The 21,744-nt window shown below is 38.8% G+C and overlaps 1 protein-coding gene across 1 annotated transcript in view; it reads right to left on the bottom strand.

The window, feature by feature from the left end:
• Positions 1 to 3,693: 3,693 nt before the first annotated feature.
• Positions 3,694 to 21,744, bottom strand: part of Cat (Catalase) — a 42,446-nt gene continuing 24,395 nt past the window's right edge. The window contains exons 8-10 of the mRNA XM_053771460.2: positions 12,426 to 12,635; positions 9,797 to 9,955; positions 3,694 to 4,877 (exon numbers count right to left, since the gene is read on the bottom strand). Coding sequence (XP_053627435.1) covers positions 4,686 to 4,877; positions 9,797 to 9,955; positions 12,426 to 12,635 — 561 coding nt within the window. The 3' untranslated portion in view covers positions 3,694 to 4,685. The remainder of the gene's footprint in view (positions 4,878 to 9,796; positions 9,956 to 12,425; positions 12,636 to 21,744) is intronic.

The following is a 21,744-nucleotide window of genomic DNA, read 5'->3' as shown; positions in this document are numbered from 1 at the left end:
GGTCATGTTGACGTACAGGGCAATGAACAGGCAGACACTGCTGCGCGGTCAGCAGTACATGACCTACCAGTTTCTTATAGAGGTATTCCATGTACGGACTATTTTGCTGTAATATCTTCCCACCTTCACACCCGTTGGCAACAACGTTGGTCTACTATGCTCGGCAACAAACTTCAGTCTATTAAACCGAGTATAGGTTACTGGCCGTCTTCTTATCACCAGTGTCGAGGTTGGGAGACTACTCTCTCCCGTCTTCGCATTGGCCATACTCGTCTTACTCATGGATATCTCATGGAGAGGCGTCTTGCTCCTCTCTGTGAGAATTGCCAAGCTCCATTATCAGTCAGCCACATTCTGTTGGACTGCCCACTTTATCAACGAGCACGCAGAATTTACCTCTGTCGTCGTCTTCGCCCCGCTGCTCTCTCTTTACCTTCCCTTCTCGCTGATGGACCCACCTTTCATCCGGACTCTCTCATTGACTTTTTGACAACGACTGACTTACTCCACAAATTTTGATACGTTCAGCCCTTTCTACTTGTATCTCTTGCTACCCTCTACCCCCGTACTATCCCCTGCCCCGCTGTTTTCTGTAACCTGCTGATCATCCCCCCTCCCTTCTGCCATCCAATTCCCTTGCTTCCTTCCCTACCCTGCAGCGCTGTATAGCCCTTGTGGCTTAGCGCTTCTTTTTGATTATAATAATAATAATAATCTCTCCCCTCCTCCGAAGCAATTTCCTCAGGTGTGGCCTCTTGCTGTTGAAGTTGATCTAGCAGCTCATCAGTGGTTAGTTCTTCATTGTCCTCCTCCACCAACTCTTCCACATCCTCCCCACTAACCTCCAACCCCAAGGACTTTCCCAATGCCACAATGGATTCCTCAACTGGCACAGGATTCTCAGGGTTAGCCTCAAACCCTTCAAAATCCCTTTTGTCTACACATTCTGGCCACAGTTTCTTCCAAGCAGAGTTCAAGGTCCTCTTTGTCACTTCCTCCCAAGCCTTACCTATAAGGTTTACACAATTGAGGATATTAAAGTGATCTCTCCAAAACTCTCTTAGAGTCAGTTGAGTTTCTGAGGTCATTACAAAGCACCTTTCAAACAGAGCTTTTGTGTACAGTTTCTTGAAGTTGGAAATAACCTGCTGGTCCATGGGCTGCAGGAGAGGAGTGGTATTAGGAGGCAAAAACTTCACCTTAATGAAGCTCATGTCCCCATAAAGTCGCTCTGACACGTCTGTAGGATGACCAGGGGCATTGTCTAACACCAGGAGGCACTTAAGTTCTAATTTCTTTTCAGTTAGGTAATTTTTCACATTGGGGGCAAATGCATGGTGTAACCAGTTATAGAAAAATTCCCTAGTGACCCATGCCTTACTGTTTGCCCTCCACAGCACACACAAATTATCCTTGAGGACATTCTTTTGCCTGAACGCTCTGGGAGTTTCAGAGTGATACACTAATAAAGGCTTCACTTTGCAATCACCAGTAGCATTGGCACACATCAACAAAGTAAGCCTGTCTTTCATAGGCTTATGTCCTGGGAGTGCCTTTTCCTCCTGAGTAATGTAGGTCCTGCTTGGCATTTTCTTCCAGAACAGGCCTGTTTCATCACAATTAAACACTTGTTCAGGTTTCAGTCCTTCAGTTTCTATGTACTCCTTGAATTCCTGCACATATTTTTCAGCTGCTTTGTGGTCCGAACTGGCAGCCTCACCATGCCTTATCACACTATGGATGCCACTACGCTTCTTAAATCTCTCAAACCAACCTTTGCTGGCCTTAAATTCACTCACATCATCACTAGTTGCAGGCATTTTTTTAATTAAATCGTCATGCAACTTCCTAGCCTTTTCACATATGATCGCTTGAGAGACGCTATCTCCTGCTATCTGTTTTTCATTTATCCACACCAATAAGAGTCTCTCAACATCTTCCATCAATTGCGATCTTTGTTTCGAAAACACAGTTGAACCTTTGGCAAGAACAGCTTCCTTGATTGTCTTTCTGGTGCCCACAATAGTAGCGATGGTTGATTGGGGTTTCTTGTACAGCTTGACTAGGTCGGCTATACGCACTCCACTTTCATACTTATCAATTATCTCTTTCTTCATCTCTATAGTAATTCTTACCCTTTGAGGTGTAGGGTTGGCACTAGAAGCTTTCTTGGGGCCCATGGTCACTTATTTTCCAGAAACAGCACCGAAAATACTGTAATAATACGAAATATTCCGAGTGTATGCTTGGATGTTACCGCGGAGGCTGGCTGGTAAACAATGGGACGGAGCGGCACATGTGAGGCTGGCTGAGGGCACATTGGACGCGTCTCGGACGAAAATCGGTATGCGGGTTTTTAATCGGTATGCGGGGCAAAAATTTTGCGATAAAAGTAATCGTTATGCGGAAAAATCGCTATGCGATGCCATCGTTATGCGGGGGTCCACTGTATTAATTTCAGAGGTCTATACAGTGAAAAGGCTGAGTCTGAATTGAGATTAGCAGAGGCCGTTATGACTGAAAAAAATAATAACAACAATATGACCTAACAATTCTTTGGATTTGTTCATGCAGGAGACTTTAGACTCTTACACAAATAACCCGCACATAAAAGAGAGAAGCTTACAACGACGTTTCGGTCTGACTTGGACCATTGACAGTCACACAATGGTCCAAGTCGGACCGAAACGTCGCCGTAAGCTTCTCTCTTATGTGCGGGTTATTTGTGTATCGTTCCAGTCACGGTATTGTGCCTTTTTTGTTATTTTCAGACTCTTGGTTTTGAAACACATCCGGTACTATAAGCTGTGTTACATATAAGATACAAGCATCCCTAGAAAAAGTCATGACAATATTTATACAGGATATTTATACAGCACTGTAAATTGTAAGTTTATTTACTTTTTGACCATTTATCCTTGAAAACCAAGACAACCATATTAATAGTATCTGGTCACAGAAATTAGCTGTAACAGAAGTAGCACCTACATTCATTGTTTAGCATGTTAATGCCAACTAATATAGTGAACTATAGTAAGAAATTCCTAAATAAACTAGACTTCTAGATTTGCCTCAAAGCACAGTCTCCATAGGTACTTTAGTTGTAATAATGTACCAAAAACTTTTTTTTAGTAACAGAAAAAGTATTTGCCATATAGTTTTTGTTCTTAAAACAAATGATGTCATTTACCAGCCCCTCCCCCTCCCAAAACAAACAAACAAACAAACAAACAAACAAAAAAAAAAAAACTGTATTAATGGCTCGATCCCATATACACAAGAGGGTTTCTAATATAAAAACCATAACTTGCTTATTTATATAAATTATGTCACACTTAAGAAAATGCTACCATAATGCATATTATTAATAAATAGGTACAACATTCCACAGCAAGCAATTTTTATGTTGCATATTCATAGTCCAAGATCCTATCTCCCAATAGCAGCGCTGTATAGCCCTTGTGGATTAGCACTTCTTTTTTATTATAATAATAATAATATCTCCCAATAAACTAGCATACCATGTGCAAATACACACACAATGGGACAAACCAAAATATGCATTCTTGCTGATGGAACTAATCATGACAGTTTTTTATATTATTATTATCATAATCAAAAAGAAGCGCTAAGCCACAAGGGCTATACAGCAACAGTTTTTATAGTATGTAAATACGTATAGAAAATAATATCCAGAGTAAGCAAATAATTTCTTTCCATGCAAAATATTCTTTTAACTACATTTCGGTTTTACACTAAGTGTCTGCTATTTTATATATTTCACTTTGCACCTCTGTTACTCATCAAAATTCAACATCCTAAAAAATTCAATCTGGAAACTTTTATGACATTCTCCTCATTGTCTTCACAGTATTTGACTTTCCATCCAGAATATCAGGTTACTAATTAACCCTTAAATGTTAAAAGATAAAAGTATGTAGCATACTAAAAAGAACTTAAAAACTACACTGAGCTTAAAAAAACTACCATGTTCCTCTCAAGAGCTTTAACCACCAACACATGATACAGAGTGTAAATATAGAGTAACACTGAAATCCAATAGTTACAAACCTGGTAAACTTTGTGCCCCTGATATACAATGTTATATGTAATTCAAGTTTAAGTAATTGTTTCTCTAATCAAATAACATACAAGAATAAAGTATAATGAATATCTGAATATGATTATAGATTTATTAGTATAAAATAATATATGTATCAAACTGATACTGTGGGAAATCTTCCTCGGCAATTATTTCTTATATGATTAGTCAGATTATTAAGATAAACACAATTACTGTACCCTGTGAGCAAGGTACTCACTGTTTTTAAGGTATAAATGTTTCTGCAATATATACAAGATAATAAGGACTTGTTCCCTTCATAAAATTTCATGTTTCCAGAGAGAAGGCATCAAGGTTCAAGACAACATAAGGATCAATAATAATGATGCTCATAATTAGCATACAACCAGTGTTTTAAGAGCTGTAAAGCTCCTAAAACAAAGCTAAAATTTAGGTTTGTTTGTCAAGTCAAGCAATAAATGCAGAAAGAATTAAAATAATAAATTTTTGTGCTGTGATATAATTTATGAACCACTAAAACATAAAGGCCTAATATATTGGTACAGACATTATTCTATCAGTGTGTATCTCAGGTGACAGGGGCCATATTTCATTCCACAATCTACAATTTGGCTGCTGAAGCCTTTGACAATTGAGTCTTCACCTTCTCTAAAGCTTTACGGACACTAGCACCATACTCTGGGCAAGCCTGGGTGAAATTGCCGATAGCCCTTTCTTGCAAGAAATCCTGTGCATTCACCAAATGGTTAGCAATGTTCTCCACAAGATGCTGACGGTCTTCATCATTCAGAACCTGTTGTTACAAAAGTTGAGATTCAAATGTTTGGTAATATTGCACGTACTAGCCACAATGTTATGCATAATATTGCCGAACAATTATTCAAAGAGACAAAGCTGAGCAAGCCTTTTAAGAACTTTGATCAAGCTCTCATCGAGTATAACCTTGTTCTAACAGAGGTTTGCTCTGCTCTAGGTATATTGGAATTACCCATATCTGTGAGCACCCTGCCTCCCATGTAAAAGTCCTTCAATATAATATAGCTGAATACATGCTTTAACCCTTAAACTGTCCAAACGTAGATATATGTTGACGTGTGGCAGGCTCCGAACGTAGATCTACATTTTTTTACGTGCTTTCAAATGGGCAAAATCAAGGTCGGAGCACTACGCACGTGAACGTAGATCAACGTTTGGACAGTCTAAGGGTTAAATATGCAAGTTAAAAGCTAGACATGTTAAGACACACTATAATCAAAGAGGAAAAGCATTAGAAGCAAATGTCATCTACATTAATAAATATACAGTATGGTACAATGAAAGGAACTGAAGTACTACTGACATGAATGTCTAAAATAGAAAGAACTGCCACCTACATCAATAAATCTATACTACACCCAAAGTGCCACTTACATTAATGAATATCTACTACAATATCACTGTCTTTGCAGAGGCATCCAGATATGACAATTTAGATGTCATTCCAAACAGCCAATATCCCAAACCCCTCCTGTTAAGTGCAGGCATTGTACTTCCCATCTCCAGGACTCAAGTCCGACCTGCTGGTTTCCCTGAATCCCTTCATAAATGTTACTTTGCTCACACTCCAACAGCACATTAAGTATTAACCCTTTGACTGTTTCCGACGTATAAATACGTCTTACGAGCCAATGTTTCTGACGTATTTATACGCACAAATTCTAGCGGCTTCAAATCGAGCGCCAAAGGCCTGATAGGCCTACACGGGAGAGAATGGGTCTCAGTGGTCGGTGTGCACCCTGTGAAAAAAATCTGGGACCTAGCGGTGCATTGTGGGAACGCCATGTTGTCAGTCCATTTTCACCATGCCTCTCGGTAAGAAGTTCCTCACTCCTCGGCGGATTGGAGGTCTTTTGTTCCCAAGTGATAGCTCTAACAGCGATGAAAGTGTCAGTGACAGTGAATTCAAGGGTTTTCAAGTGAGTGTTACCGAAAAAAGTGCCCAGGATAACGTAAATAGTGACGAAAACCCAGATGACCCACAACCTTCGACCTCTGGTGCTGTGCCGGCTTGTTCACGTTCACGTTCGCCTGTACCAGGACGAAAGAGGAAACTATTTGGTCGTGTACAACACCCTGATGATAGCAGTGATAGTGATAGTGATTTCAAAGTCATTGAAAGCAGTTCTAGTGACAGTGAGAGTGAATATTCCCCAGTGAAGCGCCAGTATGTACGACGTAGCATGCGGTCTGGTAGTGTTTCATATGTTGTTCCAAGGGGAAGGAGAAACTCTGGGAGCACATCCCGTGGCCCAACACCACGACCTGATAGTGAAGATGACGATATTGTAACGATGGGTATGAATGGTGACAGTGAGGGAGGAGGCAGTGGTGGTGATAGTGAGGGTGGCACGGCCCATGTGGCACCATCACCGGGCCACGCTACTAGCCACGCGGCTGACTCAGCAGAACAACCAGCCTCACCCTACCCCACACTGCCACAACCTGCACCACCACAACCTGCACAGCCACAACCACAGCCACAACCACGGTACAATATCCAGACCCCACCAGCAGACCGCATCTGGGATTGGCAGGACGGTGACGAGTTTGTTCCCAGTCCCCATGACTTTGATGAAACACAAAGTGGAATAAAGCCATCTTGTCCACTTGGGAACAATGCCAGTGAACTGGACTGCTTTGAGTTATTCTTCGATGAACCCCTGATGGACATCATTGTCAGGGAAACCAACACATACTGTGAATACACCATGGCAAATACAATTCTCTCACCAAAATCACGGCTACACAAGTGGAAGGAGACAACTGTGGCAGAGATGTACCTGTTTTTTGCCACAATAATGCTTATGCCACATGTGTATAAGCACACTGTCACCACATACTGGACAACAGATCGCCTGATTTGAACTCCAGGTTTTAGTGACATTATAGGTGTCAATCGTTTCCTGATACTGTTGCGTATGTTACACTTTTCAGACAAAACCAGGCCTGACAGAAGCGACAGGTTATATAAGATAAGAAATGTGTTTATGTACCTGAAACAAAAGTGCTGCATGTATTTTTATCCCTTCAGGAAGCTTGTTATTGATGAGTCCTTGATTTTATTCAAAGGAAGACTCTCATTCAAGCAATATATACCAAGCAAGAGGAAACGCTTTGGTATAAAGCTATTTGTACTGTGTGATTGCAGAAGTGGTCTTGTTTTAGATATTATTGTGTACACTGGCAGTAATACTTTGAGAGATACCATGAAGTTATTGGGTATCTCTGGTGATGTGGTTCGAACAATGATGGAACCATATCTTGGTAAGGGGCATATGTTATTTACTGATAACTGGTACACAAGCCCCTTACTCAGTGATTTCTTGCGAGTGAACTTGACAGACGTGTGTGGCACAGTGCGTGGTAATCGCAAACATATGCCAAGGTTCGACGCTGGCACTCGCAGAGGTGAGGTGCAAGCCTTTGCTGCCAATGACATCATGGCATTTCGGTGGCATGACAAACGTGATGTCACATTGTTGACATCAGTTCACACAAACGAAATGGTACCCAGTGGCAGGGACAACAGAGAGACCAATGAACCCATTCTAAAGCCTGCAGCTGTCATGGACTACAACCTCAATATGCGCTTAGTGGACAAATGTGACATGCAGATTGGGTTTGCAGACTGTGTACGCAAGAGTTATAAGTGGTATATCAAACTTTTTTTCCATCTTGTTGATATCTCTATGCTAAATGCTTATAACATATACAAGTTGAAGACCAACAAAACACCAAAATATGGTGAATTTTGCCTGTCAGTAATCAGACAAATAATTGCAAAGTACAAAGGAGCAACTCCTGCAATAGACCAGCGCCCACAGACGTCATCTCGTTTGAGGCCTGGTGATCACTACCCCATACAACTGCCTCCTACTACTGCCAAGAAAAATGCTCAGAAGAGGTGTTATGTATGTATGCATACCACAAAACGCCCACAAACACGCAGAGACACTCGTTTTATGTGTGAGGAGTGTGAAGTGCCCCTCTGCATATACCCATGTTTCAAAGAGTTCCACAAGCTGCAGCAGTTCTAGGAACGTGGTTAGTGACTGTACATATGTATATATATTATGGAACAATAGTAATAAACATTGTTTTTTATTGTTTGTTTGTGTAAACAAAGTGTATACACAAACTAATAGTGATAAAGTTTGTTCTGTTATTGTGTTGTAAATAATGAGTGTATATTTGAACAATGCACCTTACATTGGTCTCACAGGCCACATAAGTTACCTGGAAAAGAAAAATATTGAAAAATGCAAGAAACCTTTGAATTAGAGTAAATAAAAGAATACCGGGTGGGCGGCAGTCGCCGCTGTTGCCGTACGCACGTCAATTTCTGCAAACTTTGCGGCTCTATATCTCGGTAAGTACTGATGGCAAAAATTTTTTTTAGGCTTAAAACACTAGTAAAAATATTCCTAACATTTCCATAAGAAAAAATAATTTTTTTTTTTTCGAATATTTGGCGACATAGAATGACAGTTTCAGAGAGGGCCCTGAAACAGTCAAAGGGTTAAAAACCATTTGTCTCCATTCATTCCTATCAAATACGCTCAGGCATGCTTGCTGGAAGTCTATATTAATATACACCTACCATCCGACTTACGACCTGCTCGACTTACGACCGTGTTTTTTATGCCAAATTTCTGGGAAATAAACAACTATTTGTGTTGTACACAGTGTTTATCCTAAACCTTACAGTATAAAATACAGTACTAACAACATAAAAAGTAAAGTAAAACATGAAATACCAAAATAAAACAATAAAATAAAGTCATTACAAAAATGTTTTGTTGATATTCAGTAGTAAAGTTTGACTTACGACCATTTCGACTTACGACCGGTTTCTCGGAACCGAACTCGGTCGTAAGTCAGGATGGTAGGTGTATGTCTATAATAGAAATAAATGCAATTCACATTAATAAACATCAACTACAACGAAAATAACTGCTCTCTACAAACAAGATGATTTTCAGTTGTTGTGTAATCCAATAAAAGTATATGTATCCTGTATCCCATAAACTCATACCCTCTCTACATCAATACAGCTAGAGTAGATGCATCAACACAAAAGACAAATGTGAAGTCCTCATATAACTGACAACTTAAGATACTAAACTTCAAACCATTTATACAGGTCTTCTTTCGTCTTTCAACAAACCAGCCGTATCCCACTGAGGCAGGGTGGGCCAAAAAGAAAAACAAAAGCTTCTCTTTATAACTTTAGTAATGTATACAAGAGAAGGAGTTACTAGCCCCTTGCTCCTGGCATTTTATTCACCTCTAATGACATTTAATTTGTACAGGTGTTTTATATAGACTAATCATTTATAAGGTGGAAAACATTAATTAACAAAAATGCTATCTAAAGGACATGAGTTGCTCTCACTTAACAAGAAGATTGGGAGGCTGTGAAGGGCACCATTCATGGCCTGGCAAGCAGATTTAGAAATTTTACATAAGGTACTGCCTAGCACTTGCATGCTATTTAATTTTTTTGTTTTTAGATTTACAGTGTATGATGTCAAATTTTAGTTGCACTATTTAAATCACAAAGCAACAAAACAGTACCAGGTGAAGTTCCATTAAGAGAGTTTTATGTAAATTCAAATATTCTAAAGATAGATACCTCCAACATAACAAAAAATAAAAAAATGTTTTTCTTACCTTTCGGTAGAAGATACCAGCTTGAGTAAAGTTGTCATCATCAGCACTGTTGTAGCGTGACACATCTCCTGAAAGAGTGTAAGTACACTCCCCAAACCCAGTTCTCTTGCAGTCAACAGGACCAGAGAAACTGTTTGGATAGTAGTTGGGCGCACATGGCTGTCAAGAAGTTGCAAATTAGTGTATTAACACAACAAATTAATTCACTGCAGTACTATATAGCATCTTATTTATCATTTGCATATAATGGAGTATTATCAAGTGATACAAGCACTGTAGTCTTTAATTTGAATATGCCTTCACCCATCAAAAACAATAAATTTTTATTTTATCTTTCACTTATTTCTAATCTAACTTTTAAATAATTTACCATTTCTCACCAAAATACAGTAATTCAAAGTAAGAAAAAAACCATCATCCCTTCCCTCTCTCTCTCTTTAACCTGCCTTCTACCAAGTATATAGTAACCCCTGTCTCTCGCTGATCTACCAATCTATAACATCCTCACCTTACTTTCAGCAGAGTGGTACTCAACACCCAGGACTCAAATTCAGCTAGCTGATTTTTCCCATAAAAACCCATCTACAGCTTTCAACAACTAATGGCCTGAACCATAAACTGTGCTTGCAATATCACTCAACAATCCAAAGACCTTTTCATCATTTTCTTTCCATTATTTAAACAAGGTTCAAATATTTTCTAATGCAAACACTTCTATATTTTATATTAATATGATTTAATAAAAATTAAATTTCCAAAGCACAAAACAGATTTCTAAATGTGTGTGCACTAATAAGCATCAATGGGTACTGCACTACTAATGTGTAATGATACTATGATGAATCAACCCCTGCCAATTTGGATTCAGGCCTAATAAAAATACTAATGATGCTATTATACACATGCTAGAACATATATACACTGCAATAGAGAAAAAAAGTCCCACTGGGGATCTTCATTGACTTACGTAAAGCTTTTGATACAGTTGACCATGACTTGCTCCACGTAAAATTGTCACACTATGGTATAAGAGGGCACTCCCTCAACTACCTCAAGTCATACCTCAGCAACAGAAGCCAATATGTGTATGCAAATGGGGCAAACTCTTCTGCACAACCAATTACAGTTGGTGTCCCACAGGGAAGTGTCCTTGGCCCTCTTCTCTTTCTCCTATACATAAATGACCTACCAAATGCTTCGCAATTACTCAAACCCACACTATTTGCAGATGACACTACATACGTCTTCTCCCACCCGAGCCCAGTCACGCTAGCCAATACTGTAAATACCGAATTACAGAAAATATCTACCTGGATGAGGACTAACAAACTTACACTAAACATTGACAAAACCTACTTCATTCAGTTTGGTAACAGAGCTACAGATGTCCCTCTTAACATAATGATAAACGGATCACCTATCACAAAGCTAACAGAGGGAAAATTCTTAGGAATCCACCTTGATAATAGACTCAAATTTCATACACATATACAACAAATTTCTAAGAAAATTTCCAAGACTGTAGGCATACTATCGAAGATACGGTACTATGCTCCACAGTCAGCCCTCCTGGCCCTATATCACTCTCTTATTTACCCCTATCTCACCTATGGAATTTGTGCATGGGGCTCAACAACAAGTAACCATCTCAAACCACTAATTACCCAACAAAAGGCTGCAGTTAGAATGATAACAAATTCTCACTATAGGCAGCACACTCCACCAATATTCAATACACTAAACCTACTCACCATACAAAACATCCATACTTATTACTGCACCTATTACATACATAGAACACTTAACTCTGATATTAACCCTCCCCTCAAACATCTCCTTGCCAACCTCAACAGAACACATGACCATAACACAAGGCACAGATCACTCTTTGATGTTCCTCGTGTCCATCTCACACTATGCAAAAACTCAATGCACATAAAAGGCCCTAAAATCTGGAATTCATTACCTGTAAATATAAAAGAAACACTACCTGTTTATAAATTCAAGTCTCTTCTCAAAGATCACTTACTCACCCAAAAACCAAATAAATACTGAATAACTGAACCTTATAAATTGTATATCTTAAATGTTTCTCACAATTATATCACATAAATGTTAAACCTAAAACCCAATCTAACTTTATTATTTTTTAAATACACTACCTAACAGAATACTCCATTCTACTGAATGTACAACAATGCATACAACCATATGACCTGTCTTTGTAATACTCACTTGTGCTTTATAGTAATCTGTTTACATTAATGTTTTATCACTGATTTCATCATTGCTTAGTTAATCTTAAGTTAATTTTAAGCCAGCCCGTAATGCTATGCATAGTATAAGTGGCTTTGGCATGCTGCTCTTATCTGTATTTTTTGTACCTCTGTATGTGTGCTCAAATTTTTAAATAAATAAATAAATAAATAAATAAATCTTGAAGAGGAAACTCCCTACCCCTATTCTAGGATAAATGCAAATTCATGAAAGAATCCTGAATATAAAGTCAAAAAAGCAACATTTCCAAAAATCATCAACTCTTTGTAAATATTTTATATAAGAACTTTCATTAGAAATTTTCCAAGATAAAAGTACAAAATATAATTTGTAAGTGTATGCCTAGACTTACTTGATTGGTATCCACAGTCATGGGACCATCACGCTGATAGTTTCTCACTGTGGTACGATACGGGCAGTTAACTGGGATCTGATGGTAATTCGCTCCAAGTCTGTGACGATGGGTGTCATTATAAGCAAAAAGCCGACCCTGCAGCATCTTATCTGGAGATGGCTCAATTCCTGGCACCAGGTTGGCAGGTGAAAATGCCAACTGCTCTACCTAAGTGTAAAAATAGGAAAACACATTGGTACACATCCAGCAACCAAGATTAATTAGACATGTACTATAGTATTGAAACATACAGTAATTACAATTATTTTTAAGCTAATTCTCTAATTAGTCTGCCCTTTCAGGCAGACTAATCCTCGCACATTGGTTATGCAAAGGAAATATATTATAAATGTACAGTACCAAAGTGGTGTCTTATATTTACTTTTTAAATTTAGTAATTTATACAGAAGGGGTTACTAGCCCCTTGCTCCCGGCATTTTAGTTACCTCTTACAACACGCATGGCTTACAGAGGAAGAATTCTGTTCCACTTCCCCATGGAGATAAGAGGAAATAAACAAGAACATAGGAGCTAGGTTACTGAAAGCAGTGAAGAGTTTTTATGAGGATAGTGTGGCTCAAGTTAGATTATTATTATAATCAAAAAGAAGCGCTAAGCCACAAGGGCTATAAAGGGGCTCAAGTTAGAGTATGTAGGAAAGAGGGAGATTATTTCCCAGTAAAAGTGGGCCTTAGACAAGGATGTGTGATGTCACTGTGGTTGTTTAATATATTTATAGATGGGGTTGTAAGAGAAGTAAATGCGAGGGTCTTGGCAAGAGGCGTGGAGTTAAAAGATAAAGAATCACACAAAGTGGGAGTTGTCACAGTTGCTCTTTGCTGATGACACTGTGCTCTTGGGAGATTCTGAAGAGAAGTTGCAGAGGTTGGTGGATGAATTTGGTAGGGTATGTAAAAGAAGAAAATTAAAAGTGAATACAGGAAAGAGTAAGGTTATGGGGATAACAAAAAGATTAGGTGATGAAAGATTGGATATCAGATTGGAGGGAGAGAGTATGGAGGAGGTGAATGTATTCAGATATTTGGGGGTGGACGTGTCAGCGGATGGGTCTATGAAAGATGAGGTGAATCATAGAATTGATGAGGGGAAAAGGGTGAGTGGTGCACTTAGGAGTCTGTGGAGACAAAGAATTTTGTCCTTGGAGGCAAAGAGGGGAATGTATGAGAGTATAGTTTTACCAACGCTCTTATATGGGTGTGAAGCATGGGTGATGAATGTTGCAGCGAGGAGAAGGCTGGAGGCAGTGGAGATGTCATGTCTGAGGGCAATGTGTGGTGTGAATATAATGCAGAGAATTCGTAGTTTGGAAGTTAGGAGGTGCGGGATTGCCAAAACTGTTGTCCAGAGGGATGAGGAAGGGCTGTTGAGGTGGTTCGGACATGTAGAGAGAATGGAGCGAAACAGAATGACTTCAAGAGTGTATCAGTCTGTAGTGGAAGGAAGGCGGGGTAGGGGTCGGCCTAGGAAAGGTTGGAGGGAGGGGGTAAAGGAGGTTTTGTGTGCGAGGGGCTTGGACTTCCAGCAGGCATGCACGAGCGTGTTTGATAGGAGTGAATGGAGACAAATGGTTTTTAATACTTGACGTGCTGTTGGAGTGTGAGCAAAGTAACATTTATGAAGGGATTCAGGGAAACCGGCAGGCCGGACTTGAGTCCTGGAGATGGGAAGTACAGTGCCTGCACTCTGAAGGAGGGGTGTTAATGTTGCAGTTTAAAAACTGTAGTGTAAAGCACCCTTCTGGCAAGACAGTGATGGAGTGAATGATGGTGAAAGTTTTTCTTTTTCGGGCCACCCTGCCTTGGTGGGAATCGGCCAGTGTGCTAATAATAATAAAAACAACTAGAAAGAAAATAGAAGAAAACCCAGAGGGGTGTGTATATATATGCTTGTACATGTATGTGTAGTGTGACCTAAGTGTAAGTAGAAGTAGCAAGATGTACCTGAAATCTTGCATGTTTATGAGAGAGAAAAAAAAGGACACCAGCAATCCTACCATCATGTAAAACAATTACTTGGCAGGACGGTAGTACCTCCCTGGGCAGTTGCTGTTTACCAACCTACTACCTATCTTTTTTAACATACCTTTACAAATTTGTCTACCAACCTTAACAACTTCATTGAAGAATTTTCCCAAAAGAACCGAGTCATTGGCAAGAAACAATTGTGACAACTACAACTTTGTATCAGATTTTTTACTAACATACTGTTGGTCTCCCACAGATGTAAGGTGACTCAATGAGAAGGAAAACACTTTCACCATCATTCATTCAATCACTGTCTTGAAAGAAATGCTGACATCACAGTTCAAATGTACTGTTCACCTATATGCTTAAATGTAAATGCTTCATCTACACATCCCCCTACCCTTCCTAAAACAACCTTGTTCATCTGCAATCCTACTCACTGTGACCTTAAATTTTGTCAATAATAACTACATACACTTTACCAAGTATACTCAACAGTTTTTTTTTTTTAATACACTGACCTTGTCCCATTGAGGCAGGGTGACCTAAACAGAAAGAAAAGACCCAAAAAGAAAGAAAAAACTTTCATCATCATTCAACACTTTCACTATCATTCACACATAATCACTGTCTTTGAAGAGGCGCTCACATACGACAGTTTAGATGTCCCTCCAAACTGCCAATATCCAAAACCCCTCCTTTAAAGTGAAGGCACTGTACTTCCCATTTCCAGGACTCAAGTCTGCCTAATCAGTTTCCCTGAATCCCTTCACAAAATATTACCCTGTTCACACTCCAACAGCTCGTCAGGTCCCAAAATTCATTCGTCTCTATTCACTCCTATCTAACGCGCTCAGGGACACTTACTTTAAGTCCAAGCCCCTCGCTTACAAAACCTCATTTACCCCCTCCCTCCAACCTTTCCCAGGACGACCTCTACCACACCTTCCTTCCACTACATATTTATATGCTCTCCAAGTCCTTCTTTGTTCCATCCTCTCTAAATGACCAAACCACCTCAACCCTTCTTCAGCCCTTTGAGTAATACTTTTAGTAACTCCACGCCTCCTCCTAATTTCCACACTATGAATTCTCTGCATAACATTTACAGCACACACTGCCCTTAGACATGACATCTTCAATGCCTCCAGCCTCCTGCTTGCTGCAGCATTTACAACCCATGTTTCACACTCATGTAAGAGTGCTGGTACCACAGGTTCATTCCCCTATAATTTCTAGTCTTTTATCCCTTTTTCCTTTATGCAAATTAACTATACAGCAGGGCCCCGCTTTACTGCGTTCCGCTAATACGGACATTTCAAATTATGACCAAAACTCGCTATATGGCTCCCCTCACCTGACTTTCTAATATGGTCACCACGGGCCACCCAGTTTGTTTACATTCACCGTGAGCTCTGTGAGCACCAAGTCTTTCCAATATGTCTGGAAAGTTTCCAAAATTTCAAGTGTTTTAAAGTTATTTCATGTTTTGTACATCCTCTGATAATTATACTTATGCGTAACTGTACCTAAATAAACATACACTCTGTGCTGGTGTGCAGGTACACATTAAAATCACTAAGAGTGTTTTATTAGTCTCAAGGACATCATATTAATAATAATTATAATAATATGCAATAATAATCACTGAGGCACATTAAATGTTGCATATTACATTAATATAAACATTTTCGTTAATCCATCTATGATATGTTTTTCAAAATTATATTATAAACATGCTATGTAACATATAAACATGATAAATACACCCCACAGTGGAATAAATTAACAAAAATACGAGATGTTAGGTGTAGATGAACGTGTATCAACCATAACCAGAAGCGTTCGTCTGTTTACATCCTCCATGTCTCTTTTATTTACTCATTCTCTCTCTCTCGTTTATTCATTTTACCTTGTTTACTCACCTCTCACCCTACATTAAGACTACAAATATTTCAAGATAGGTAATGAGGATACTGCATAAGCATTTTATCACTCTAGGGTGATTTAAATGTTGTAGCATATTATGTGTGGGTGGGTTGGCCTGGCCTGACTGGCTACCATACCTCCCACACCTGACTTCCTACAAATAAATACTACTCACCTCTCGCCCCAAATTAAGACTACAAATATTTTAAGGTAAGTAATGATTGTACTGCAAATACATTTTATCACTCTGGGGCACTTTAAATGTTGTAGTATATTACGTGTGGGTGGAGTGTCCTGGCTGGCTACCATACCTCCCACACCTGACTTATTACAATAAATACTACTCACCTCTCACCCTACATTAAGACTACAAATATTTTAAAGTGTATGTATTTTACTTTTTGTTTTTAATGCTTAGTTCTATCGCTAACTTAATATATGTTAGTGTAAACTTGTTTTCTGGCATTTATATTAATTTATAAGAGGAAACAATGGCATTCTGCTTTCTGGCAATGTCCGCTTTCCCACTGTAGCCTGGAACCTAACCTGCCATATAAGTGGAGTCCTACTGTACATGTTCTCTGCCAATCCCCATTTCAAAACTTTATCATCACCTGGTATTAACATATCTCATCTATCTCAGTTGCCTTACCCACTTCCAGTCTACCCATAACCTCATGCGCTTCCACCACACTCGCATCTGACTCTTCCTCACTTTTGTAAGATGTTTTACTTGTGTGCCAAATGCATGAAAATGCTCCTTCCCTTTCTTCATCAACATTCAACAACTTCTCAAAATGTCCCTTCCATCGTCTCAATGTTTCCATCTTCTCAATTGCTAGCACACTCAGTTCACACACCAAGGTCTGGGGGTTGAGGCACAAAACACTTTTTGACATCCCTCATGTCCGTTTCACACTATGCAAAAATGCAATGCACATAAAGCGCCTAAAGATATGGAACTCTTTGCCCAAACCAGCAAGAGGTCCCCTGCCTACAAATAAATTTAGGTCTACACAATACTTAAAAATCATCTCATCTCTCAGTAATAACCATACCAACATTATGCTAATCTCTAACCAAATTTGAAGCAACTCTCCCAAATATTTTATTATCCCTTATCTATTAAACCATTATTACAAACGTAAAAATGTATTTTTGTATCAAATTGTACTACCTCATATTAAAAATTAAGTAAAGTACCGAATATGTGAAATCACCATTCTTTACCTGTTCAGTAGTCTTTAAGTACGAGGTTAAGTCTGCCCGAAGTGCCTCGGCATGATAGTGGCTTTCTTTGTACCAATCATATTATGAAATGTAAAGACACACTGTAACCTTTACAAACAAACTTTTTCTTGTTTTGTTTTGTTTGGGTGTTAGTCGACTGGTGTTGGTCGCATCCTAGGACAAAACTGACCTAATTTGCTCGAAATGCTCTTCATAACAAGCGGCTTCTATATAGTAGCATGACATTGATGTCAGCTAGGCTTGTATACCATGTATGTGTACTTGTAGAAACAAAGATTGTCATCATTAACTACCCTCATTTGTTTTTAAATATTATATCCTTTAGTTCCCTAGGCTTTCTCAACTTATTGCTCTCATTCAAAAACTTTCTTATTCTTGTTAGGTAAGACACATATGCAACAGTTAGGTATCTTTATTCTTATTCTTGGCAACATTTGTTGATAAAACCTCATCCACTCCTTCACTAGCCCTCCTTTTATACTCCTGGACCACTCTTTCAACCTCTATTTTAACTTTACATATACTCCAACCTCATTGTATCACTTCTATATTGTAAAAAACCTCATATGCAAACTTTTTCTTACCACCCTCTTTACTTCATAAATCCACCAATCATCCCATTTTCCTCCTGCACCCAACCTCCTATACCACTCTTCTGCATACACTAATATTACATTTTTTAATCTACTTCAAACCTCTTCAAATTCCCCCTTCCTCATTACCTATACTCTCTCTTGCATAACTTTATCCCAATAAATGCTTATATCTTACCCTAATTAGCCCCTCCTTTAATTTATTAACTTCCACATCTCTCATACCCACTGAGAACATTCTACTTGTACACCAACTACCTCTTACTCTCGCTGCAGCTTCCAGTAAATAATGATCTGAGATATCTGTTGCCCCTCTTAAAAAACATTAACATCCTAAGTCTACCCATCAACCATTTATCTACTAATACATAGTCTAACAAACTGCTGTCATTACATCCTATATTACATCTCATGTAGTTATTTATTCTCTTTTTCTTAAAATACATATACCATATTACCAAATCTCTTTTTAAAGCATACATCATTCAACTAGAGGCACACCAATTATCATTTACCCCTGGCACTTCATTTTTTTTTTTTTTTCAATAAGTCGGCCGTCTCCCACCGAGGCAAGGTGACCCAACAAGAAAGAAAATCCCCAAAAAGAAAATACTTTCATCATCATTCAACACTTTCACCTCACTCACGCAATCACTGTCTTTGCAGAGATGCCAGATACAACAGTTTAGAAGCATATATAAAGATATATAACATACCCCTACAAACTGCCAATATCCCAAACCCTTCCTTGAAACTGCAGGCATTGTACTTCCCATTTCCAGTACTCAAGTCCGGCTATATAAAAATTTACCTACTAGAATTTCTTCCACTTTAGCATTTAAGTTCCCAGCAATAATTATTTTCTCACCTGATTCAAAACTCCCTGAAGACTCATTTAACATCTCCCAAAATCTTAATCTCTACCCCTCCCTTCCTCCTTCATGCGCATCAACACTTATTATAACCCATCCTTATTCTAATCCACATAATTTTTTAAGTTATATACCTATACTCCCTCTTCTCGTACCACAGTTGATCATTTAATATTACAGCTACCCCTTCTTTAGCTCTAACTCTGTCAGAGTTAAAGACAAAAAGAGATAAGCAAACAGTGTGAGGAAAAAATGACATTCATAAAATTTTTCTTAAATCGAAGGAACAAACTAAAACTATACTACGTTACATGTTGGGAAGTATGACTATGAGCGGCACTGGTATACTGTCTGCTTGACATTGAGATAATCAGTTTGGATTTGGTAATTTAGTCTAAGAGTAAAATTTTTTTCTTTTATTGTAGTGTCACAAACAGAAAACTACAGCATATGTAGTTTGGTTGAAAAATAGTGAAACAAATTAATTTATCATGAGTTTGAGCAATTGTATAATGACTGTTTAATGTCAGTTTGTAAAATAAAATATTTTTTTATATGAAGATGTAACTTACATTTAAATAATGGAGAACAACATTTCCTAAGAATTATGATTAATTAAAAACTTGAAATTTCTCAACAGATAAATACTCCTATTACTTTTAGGAGGGGTGTTAATGTTGCAATTTTATAACTGTAGTGTGAGTGCACCTCTGGCAAGACAGTGATTGAGTGAATTATGATGAAAGTTTTTTTTTTTTTAGGCCACCCTACCTTGGTGGGAAACGGCCGAGGTGTTTAAAAAAAAAAAAATACTTACTAGTCATTCTGCAATTATAGTGTACTCTTCTTCTTCTTTCAAAACAACGGCCGTATCCCACCAAGGCAGGGTGGCCCAAAAGGATAAACGAAAGTTTCTCCTTTTACATTTAGTAATATATATGTACAGGAGAAGGGGTTACTAGCCCCTTGCTCACGGCATTTTAGTCGCCTCTTACAACACGCATGGCTTACGGAGGAAGAATTCTGTTCCACTTCCCCATGGAGGTAAAAGGAAATAAACAAGAACAAAAACTAGAAAGAAAATGTAAGAAAACCCAAAAGGGTGTGTATATATATGCTTGTACATGTATGTGTAGTGTGACCTAAGTGTAAGTAGAAGTAGCAAGACGTACCTGAAATCTTGCATGTGTATGAGACAGAAAAAACAAAAAAGACACCAGCAATCCTACCATCATGTAAAACAATTACAGGCTTCAGTTTTACACTCACTTGGCAGGATGGTAGTACCTCCCTGGGCAGTTGCTGTCTACCATATATAGTGTACTCATGCACAGGTAATGAAATACTAATCCATCACTATGATACATAATAAACAAATAAAGAAATCTATTTGATAACCAATATGCAAGTTGTGGATACGAATGCAGGTAATGAAAATTTGCATTCACATTAAACTAAGAGGAGTCTTACAACCAATTATTTATACAAAATATGTATTTAGTATTTTAATGTTAATCACATCAGGGAACGGGTGGGGTTTGAACTCACATCAAGAGTATCCTAAAACTCAATTGTAATACTGTATTTTTTATATACTATATCAAAACTTTAATTATTCTCTACCTAACTTACTAAAGCCATATAGCGTTAACTAGTTGAAAATTCAATTTTCTTCTATTCACTGTAACTCACCTAATCACCATATGTATAATTACAGTACTGTTATTGCCTTATTAATCTTAAGTTAGTCTTAAGTTTGCCCGAAATGCTCTGCATATAAAGGGGCTTTTGGCATGTTCACCAAACTGTTACACTCCTATGTACAAACATGTATCATGGTAAAATAAACTTGTTATTGTTGTTATTATTATTAACTGCTCGACCAGCTGGCTCTAATAAGATTCATCCAACTCAGTACAGTGGAACCCCCGAATATTGGCCGTAATCTGTTCCAGAAGGTTGGCCTAAATTCGAAGCAATATTTCCCATAAGAATTAATGTAAATACAATTAATCTGTTCCAGACACCCAAAAATATTAACAAAAAATACATTTTTTAAAGATTAATTATAGTTTTACATACACAAAACAATGAGAACTAAATAAAATAAATAAATGAACATTTAAATAACTATTACATACCTTTATTGAAGACTCTTGTTGGCTTATGGAAGACAGGGAGGAGGAGAGAGGGAGGACTGATTATTGTTTGGAAGGGAAATCCCCCCTCCATAAGGACTTCAGGTATCAAAGCCCTCTCTGGGGTTACTTCCCTCCCTGCCTACTACACTCCCTGCATGCCTGCTACACTCCCTTCCTGCCTGCTATACCCCCTGCCTGCCTGCTATACCCCTTGCCTGCCTGCTACACCCCTTGCCTGCCTGCCTGCCTGCCTGCTACACTCCCTGTCTGCCTGCCTGCTACACTCCCTGCCTGCCTGCCTGCCTGCCTGCCTGCCCTGCCCTGCCTGCTACACTCCCTGCCTGCCTGCCTGCCCTGCCCTGCCTGCTACACTCCCTGCCTGCCTGCCTGCCTGCTACACTCCCTGCCTGCCTGCTACACTCCCTGCCTGCCTGCCTGCCTGCTACACTCCCTGCCTGCCTGCCTGCCTGCTACACTCCCTGCCTGCCTGCTACACTCCCTGCCTG

The sequence above is a fragment of the Cherax quadricarinatus genome, chromosome 5 (genome assembly GCF_038502225.1).
Source record: "Cherax quadricarinatus isolate ZL_2023a chromosome 5, ASM3850222v1, whole genome shotgun sequence".
In the NCBI taxonomy this organism is placed as follows: domain Eukaryota; kingdom Metazoa; phylum Arthropoda; class Malacostraca; order Decapoda; family Parastacidae; genus Cherax; species Cherax quadricarinatus.
Note: the sequence above shows the minus strand (reverse complement) of the source record. Positions and strands in the feature narration are given on the sequence as shown.